The sequence below is a fragment of the Micrasema longulum genome, unplaced genomic scaffold, assembly GCF_059751315.1.
Source record: "Micrasema longulum isolate JH-2025_06_02 unplaced genomic scaffold, ASM5975131v1 h1tg000932l, whole genome shotgun sequence".
NCBI classification, from domain to species: Eukaryota; Metazoa; Arthropoda; class Insecta; order Trichoptera; family Brachycentridae; genus Micrasema; species Micrasema longulum.
The window spans coordinates 101063-109724 of record NW_028278123.1 but is presented as its reverse complement, the minus strand read 5'-3'; the positions used below and the strand labels follow the sequence as shown (position 1 = coordinate 109724).

The following is an 8662-nucleotide window of genomic DNA, read 5'->3' as shown; positions in this document are numbered from 1 at the left end:
AAAATTTTCTTTTTCACTTTAAAAATACAAACTAAAAATATTTTTATGAATCTTTGTAATCCTTGTAATTAAGGTATCGGATTCTACCCTTGATTTCCTACTAAAAAAATATCTTGAATTTTTAGTTAATACAGCAAACTTTCATTAATAATTTAAAATTTTCATTGCTAATCACTATAATCACCTAAAAAATACACAGAAATAAGTAGAATGAATGTAAAGCATTGTATTGGTGCTTACACTGTTGTGATGGTTCTCACCTGTTCAAAATCCATATCCGGGAATCGGCCATGTGCGAATGTTCTCTTGAGGAGGAAAATCGAAATCGTATTTTTTTTGTATGCTCCATAATTGTCATCCTGTGTTCCTATCCGACCTCTCCGATATTAACGTCCCATTCCTTATTCATATTGTTACTCTCCTGTCTCCACCCAAAAAACACGTTTTAAATTTTTTACGTAAATTTGCTGTTATAAATTGTACTAGGTTGTAAATTTAGAATAAAGATACTCTAAGGTTGTAAATAAGTTGAATATGTATAGAATATGTTATATTAACACATGCGTAAATATTTAACTAAGTATAATTTGAAACTCGACACTGGTTAGAACACCCAGTTGGCAGGTGAAAAAGCCAATATAAAACTAAAAAGAAGAAGAAGTATTGGTACCTACTTTTGAATTTTTGTTTATGGCAAGTATTTTTTTGTGTACATCGTTCTGTTTCCGTTCATCCAAATCTCTTTTCCGTTTGTGTTTCCAAGATGGTGAGTGACAGTTTGTTATTCATAAGAATCTAATGTAATCTAACTAGTATTTGAATATTTCGAGTCATTGGCATATTCACAAAATAATTTATGATTTATTTCTGTGTTCATTTAGTGTATTATCTTCGTCAGCGGTGTAAAATAAATATTTTGACAGCATGCAATGTTTTCTGACATATCCTCGTAAATGTATTAAAATTCGCTCTTCGGAAGTTTACTTTTGAAGTTAGATCGAAAAGGCTTGTAAAGAAACTTAAAATGTTATTTCATGTAATTTTCAACTTCCGTATCTTCATTTCGCTCAATATGTTTTTGAGGTTATGTGACTGTCGGTCACTTTGTCGGGGAAAAATAAAAACCTAAAATTTATACACCGCCCTTAAACAGTGAGTTCTTCTTGTGAAAATACGTTACAATTTTCAGTCTAAGTTTTCTTTATGATCCGGAGTTCAAAGAATCGCACGACAATTCAGATTTTATATTATGGCGGTTTGTGGTAATTGTACAATATAAATCATTGTGGTGTAGAAATAACTTTTGTCTGAGAACTATTTTTCTATTGAAGAGCGTGTTTATTGGTAAATTCTAGGCTCGAGGCCCAAAGAAGCACTTGAAGCGTCTGCACGCCCCCAAGGCATGGATGTTGGACAAGTTGGGGGGAGTGTTCGCCCCCCGGCCGTCCACCGGCCCCCACAAGCTGCGGGAGTCCTTACCATTGGTCATCTTCCTGAGGAATCGCTTGAAGTATGCCCTGACCAACAGTGAAGTCACCAAGATCGTCATGCAGCGTCTTATTAAGGTTGACGGCAAAGTCAGGACTGATCCTAACTACCCCGCCGGCTTTATGGGTGAGTTTATTTTTAACTTATTTCCTCAATTTACTGTGTAATCTTTTAGATATGATTGGTGCTCACTTTTCAAAAATTGTGTTACTTCTAATTTTCATTATCTAAATATTCTACTTAAAGTGCTCTGTCTGCAACTTTATTACGTACTTTTCGGAAAAGATCTTATAAGCATCATGTTTTAAAAAATAAATAAATATCTCAAAATTGTCAACAATGCTGTTAGAATAGGGCATGTCACAATATGTCTTCTACCTGATGCACTGGCTACTTTTTTTTACATATTTATCTGAGAATGTAGCCAGTGATACTTAAAGTGCTTTACATTTATCATCAATTAAATTCAACGATTCAAGAGTTTAAAATGTTTATGGTCTGTTGAACAATATGAATTCACAGTGATATTTTTTTTTTCATCTTTTATCTGTTTTTTAAAAATGGCCATTCTATTTGTATCAAACTCTCTTTTAGTCCAATAGCATTATTTGTGTAATTTAACCGGTTGTCTGCTGATTACGTGTTGGTGCATGATGGTTTTTTAGGGTTAAGAGTTACAACAGTATGTTATTCATATTCGCTTGAACGTTATATTTGTCGCTATTAAAATATTTGACTTAAAACGACATCATTTACGCGGCATTCCCTACCGCTCCATCTCTGGCGGAGCGGCAGTCAACCTGTTAATAAACACAATTGGATGCATTCCATTTATTAAAAACCCGGATGTTGAAATCATCAGTGTAACTGTAAACCAGCGAATGACAGGTCATAAGCCCTGTAAATGCCTATTCCCTTCTCAAAAATATTTTCCCTATGCTGCAACAAATTTCAATATGTAACGTTAGAATTTAAATTCCCACTAAAGATAAACCATAATTTGTGTATTTGTACTAAATGTTTTATTATAATTATAGATGTTGTCAGCATTGAGAAAACCGGAGAACTGTTCCGTCTTATCTATGATGTCAAGGGACGTTTTACAGTTCACCGCATCACTCCAGAAGAGGCCAAGGTAACATAATGTTAATTTTATTTTTATTAAAAATTAACATTTGCGTTATTGTAATTTAACCGAGTAATATAATTTTATGCGCTGTTTTTTTAACCAGTTGTAAATAACTCACTATTAGAAAATAGGAATCAATTTGTAGAAGAGCCAGGTGTAAACCTCAGGTTTCTGATCCAAAAGTCCGTGACCACAAGCCACGGTACCACGACCAGATCCTGATCTAAAATAATTGCTAATTTTTCTATTAGTACAAAACGTTGCGAAGATCTTAAAAATGCATTATTCTAATGTTCATGTAAAGAGAATATTTGAAATTACAAACCTTTTGTCAAAATTGACATGAAATTAATGTAGAGGCTTCACTGACTAATTAAAACAAGTTTCGAGATAATCGCATTTGAGGCTTTTTAATTCTTTCAACGCATTATTCCTCCCACAATTTTCTTTTATTTAAATTTGTTTTAAAGCTTCGAAAGAGTAATCTTCATTCTAGGCATAGCATAAAATTTGAAATCAACATCTTGCACCTATATTTAAAAATGTTTGAAATATATAAAGGCTGTCGACTTAATGCTGTCTGTCAGTATAGCCTCGATATATAAGTACTGCAGTTCTATGCTTTTTTTTACAATTTTCATACGTTAATCAGTTGTCCATCAAATTATGATAACCGATGAGTTCCCTTTTTATGAAATGTCTCAAAAGGCCTATCTTTTTGGCCTTCTTGCAATCTAGCGATAAATCGGATGTACTGACAAACATCTTAAAGTCATCTAAACTCTTGACAGCTCACATGTTTGTTCTAATACTCTCATTTTTGTAATCTCATGGCTCAATTTAAAGTTTACTTTGCTTTACATAGTATAGAGCATTATCAATGTATTGCGTTAGTTTTGCAAGTGTTTCAATTTTGTAAATATTTCCTGAAGCAGATATTCATAGGCTGACTTAATATACAATTATCCATTTTGTAAAAAAGTTAAGATATAAGTGGACTTGTTTATTTTCAGTAGAAGATAACATCCAGCACTAATTCTTGGTCAAATAATCTCACTGCAAAATTTCATAGGGCCGCTTTTCGCTTTATTACTTTATAATAATAAATATATTATTTTTGCTATTTTTAGTACAAGTTGTGCAAGGTAAAGAAGGTACAGATGGGACCCAAGAATGTTCCATTCCTTACCACCCATGATGGACGTACCATCCGCTACCCTGATCCCCTCATTAAGGTTAATGACACTATTCGATTAGATGTTGCCACATCTAAAATCATTGACTTCATCAAATTCGATACAGGTAACTCAAAATATAAATTTCCCTTTAGATGTAGTAATCTTTCAAAATGAATTTTCAATACCTAGAATTCATCGTCATCATTATTATATATAGTGACATTTTTATTTATTTGTTATTATTTACACCCAGAGGGCTTTTACAATTAAAATTCAAGGCCTTCATGGCATAACCAGACAATATGTAGGTCTAAGTAATACAGTTTTTTTTTTTAAAATTATGTATCAAATAGCATTTTGCTTTATAGATAGATGTATAACAAGACAATATGTAGGTCTAATTAATAAACCGTTTTTTTAAATTATGTATCGAATAGCATTGTGCCTTATAGATAGATGTATTTATAAATAAGATTACTGAAGGTAGATACATATATAAATGTTTTTTTAAATAATTATAACAGTTTTGGGCAAAGAATTTAAGTTTACGGTTGGTATTATTTAGGTGTAGATAAGTAAAATACAAAAAGTCAAAGTGATTTTTACAGTGTTCTAATAATTTGGTCATTTTGATTTTATCGCCATAAAAATTTTTGATCTATAAAACGGATGGTGGAGAATGAAATATATCAATTTCTCAATACTCACTTCTGAGCTAGTGTTGTATGACAATGAGGAAGTTCAGCCCTACGGAAAATTGTATTCAAAAATGTTTTCTTACGCATGGTAAAAATTCGAGCATTCAATTGTATGGCAAAGTTTATTTTAACTGTATGAAGTATGTTAATTGTTTAGAGGGGGAAAATAAAATATTTAAAAAAAATGTATTTTCTAGTTGGTACATACAGAAAAAGCTATTTTTATAATATAATAAATATAAGTATATTAACAAAAACTAGAATTATGATTATTTTCAACTTTCTTTTATACTTGTAATGTGCATATATTTTATGAAATGCATGCACAATAAGAGCCCAAATTTCACGTCTTTGTAAAGTGATGCAATGGCATTCTTTAAGTGTCAATAAAAAGACTACGGGTGAGGGTTTTTAATTGATAACATGACAAGAAGTGCTTGTGCTAGGAGGTAACAGTTTTAATGTCTCAATTTAGAAAAATTGTGAGTGTTAAAAATTTGGTGAAGTTAGTATAGGTATCAAAATTTATGCTAAATCTCTTGTCTATAAGAAAATATCGTCATTGGGCTTGTAATATCTGTAAGTAATCTGTAATAAGTAACATTTTTTTAATGAGGAAGTTCAGTGGTTTTTTTTTATTTGTTAATAGACTGTTAAACAAAGCCAACTTTTTCTTTTTTAATTTCTATATATCCTATTATCAGCACTTTGATTTTTTAAAGTTTAATATTTCTCAAATTACTCTGCGTGTGACGTCTCATTCCGCTTCTTCTCAGTCAGTTCTGCCAACTGGTCCGTTGACTGTAAGTAAAACGGAAATCTTCCACAACTCTCTTATCATTGGTTCACATTGTTCAAAGTAGTTTGTGTATATTAAATATTTTTTCATACATTTTCAAGAAACTGCTGTATAAATGCTCTAATTTATTTTTTTAAAAACAATTTTTGTATCCAAATTCCCATGGGGCTGAAATTCCTCATTGTTCAGGAGATAAATAAAACAATATATCTTTTGATGACAGATATTGATTTTTATTTGATTGATTACAAAAAGGAAAATAAAATTATAAAAACTCCAACGAGAAAATAAAAATACTTCATTTGACATATATTATTGGCACAACCACGAATACTGAATAATTAACCGTATTCCAAACAAAAAAAAAACTTCTAAAGTCATAAAAAATATGATTTGATAAGTTTAATGGAACTTATTTATTAATTGAACCAGTATAAGAACCATTGTTTCAAATATACAATTGTATTCTAAAATTATTAAACTGTTACAGAATTCAAATACATGTTCATAAACCATTAAAACAACATAAAAAATTTCTAGGCAACTTGTGCATGATCACCGGAGGACGCAATTTAGGGCGTGTGGGCACCATCGTGTCCCGTGAACGTCATCCAGGATCCTTCGATATTGTCCACGTTAAGGATTCTCAGGACCACACATTTGCAACCAGGTTCGTCACTTTCATTTAATTATATCAATTGCGGAACAGAAGAACTAACTTATGTTTTTAAGTTATAAAAAATCTCAAATTTTTTAAAATTTTATTTGAATTATGTAAGAGTCACACCAAAATAATATGCATGTTTGAGATTTTTTTATTCATTTAAATAAAAAACAAACAAACCTGCAATTGGCTCTTCTGTAAAGTTGCTACATGTCACTTAAGAACATTTTCTTTAGAATTTCTTTCTTTTCTTAAGAACCTTTCCACCGTCGATATATATACTAACACTTAAATAAATGCCAATCCACATACATAGGGTTTGGATACCAAGATATTGATATCTTTAAATTGCTGGATTTAAATTCTGCACAATTTTTAATAACTGAAGAGAAAGTTACGAGGTGATGCCTATTTACATCCATTTATTGTATGTGTGCATGTATCTTTTATTTTATTTATCAGTCCACGTTATATGCATATACCGTAGAACTTGGTTATTACGAGGAAGGATGGAACTGACTGAATTTGCTCGTTATAAGCATTACTCGTTATACGGCGGCCTCCGTGGTGTAGTGGTCAAAACGCTTGATTCACGCACGGAAGGTTCCGGGTTCGATTCCCGGTGAGAACACAAAAATTAAAATGTGATTTTTCTCAAGCCTGGGTGCTCTGTGATGTAATTCACCACTGTAATTAGGCCTCCTGGCCTGTTGTGGTGCAAAAAAAAAAGTAAAATACCTGAAAAAGGTTTTTTTTAATCCAATCGCCATTGCATATTGGCACTAAGTAAACAAATAAATATACGTACTTATAATAATATAGTTTACAATTCAAAGGTTAGGTTTTAACTTATCTTCAGCATCATCCGCTTGTAATATTTATTATACATTGACCATAGAACGTAAAAATAAAACATAGTAAAAATCCCGGAAATAAGGATGTCATTCATAAACCACAAAAGAAGTTGTAAATTAAAATTAAAAAAAGCCTGTACTTGCTGAAAACCTTAGATTTTTTACACACAATTTCAACCGTACGTGTGATCTTTTGTCAATGTTGTCCCCGAAAACACCAATTACATAGCATCATAAATGTAATCAGATCCCAATCCCCAGCGAAAATAATACCATTATAGTCCCCCATTTGGATTTTATTACTTAGGTTCTTATTTTGAAAATTATGTTTTTAAATGATCAAAGAGGTTTTGCTCAACTGTGACAATATGTTTTTTCGGTATGTCCGAGAAGAAGCTCATTATAAAAGTGAATAAATGTATGGAAAACCACTAACTACAATGTCAACTAATATTTCCTCATTATATCTGAGATCTCGCCATTTCCGTGATTGTTCGTTAACCAAGTTCAACCTTACGACCTTATTCCATTCTGTCAAATAAAAGAGGACTATTTTCAAAAATAAATAATTTGTTTTTGAAAAAATGGTATCTTAGTAGAGTAAAAAACAAGTACAGTAAATCTTCAATTATCCAGATAAACGAATGCCAAACTTGATTGATTTTGAAGTAATATAGCGAATTGGAATCACATTAAAAACTTACCTAAACATGTCCAGCGACGGTAATTGCGCAATGAAATGAAAATGAACATCTCCTTTATTTTGTTTTTTCTGATAACAATCTGGATATTTGGCAATCCGGATGACTGAAATTCGGATAAATTGAGTTCTTCTGCACTATTAAAATGAACAATTGTGCTACATTTCATTACTAAATTTAAAAACATTAATGTTTCTCTTTTTCTTCCCTTCACTCTTCATGTTTATTTTCTATGGGTATGTGGACATTTTCAGTAACATTTTTTGTTCCTGTTATTACATTTAATATGTAACACCAAATAATAATTTCCAGATTGAACAATGTGTTCATCATTGGCAAGAGGAAGAAGGCTTATGTGTCCCTGCCAAGAGGAAAGGGTGTGAAGCTGTCCGTGGCTGAGGAACGTGACAAGAGACTAGCAGCCAAGACATCCGCTTAGTTATGATAAACCTATATTTACATCAATAAAACACCTCAAATATATTCTTCTTTCATTTTAGTAACCTTTCTTCACTTGAATATTTTATAGCCTTATATTTCAAATGTGCATGTAGGTACTACACGTTTGTCTCCATTCAACGTAAGTCACTAAAGCATTAACTTTATTTGCTCTGCCTATAAAACCATTAAAGGAGCATACATGTATACATATTTATTATTTTATAAAATTAAAAAATACAGGTTTTTTTATTAGGTGTACAAATAAACAAAAGTTGGCGCCACCAGTAAATTATGGTTAAAGTTGTCAAACTAAAAAGGCCATTAAACATGGCCATCTGTCACATTACAAAGAAATTGCGTGCAATAATTATGAGTTTTGAGCCGAATAAGAGTCATTGGAAACTTTTCATTTACTTCTTCAATTTAAAGAAATCCCCAACTGAGGCGCATCAATTGCTTGTAGAAGCATATAGTGAAACTGTCATTAAGTGAGAGAAGTTGTCATGAGTGGTTTCTAAAGTTTAAGAACCCTGAATTTGAAATCAAAGAAAAAAAACGTAGCAGAATGCCGAAATTGGACCAAGATTTGCGCCAAACTCGAGAAGAACTTGCATTTCTATTATGCATGACTCCACAAGCAATTTCACATCGGTTGAAATCATTGGGAATGATTAAAAAACAAGGAAATCGGGTTCCATAACTGTCGCCAA

At 31.6% G+C, this 8662-nt stretch overlaps 1 protein-coding gene across 1 annotated transcript; it reads left to right on the top strand.

The window, feature by feature from the left end:
* Positions 1 to 739: 739 nt before the first annotated feature.
* Positions 740 to 7992, top strand: RpS4 (ribosomal protein S4). Its single transcript, XM_088231927.1, has 6 exons — positions 740 to 766; positions 1356 to 1614; positions 2526 to 2623; positions 3748 to 3919; positions 5833 to 5962; positions 7824 to 7992. Exons 1-6 carry the CDS (start codon positions 764 to 766, stop codon positions 7948 to 7950), a joined length of 789 nt encoding a protein of 262 aa, XP_088088053.1. The 5' UTR covers positions 740 to 763; the 3' UTR covers positions 7951 to 7992.
* Positions 7993 to 8662: the final 670 nt, after the last annotated feature.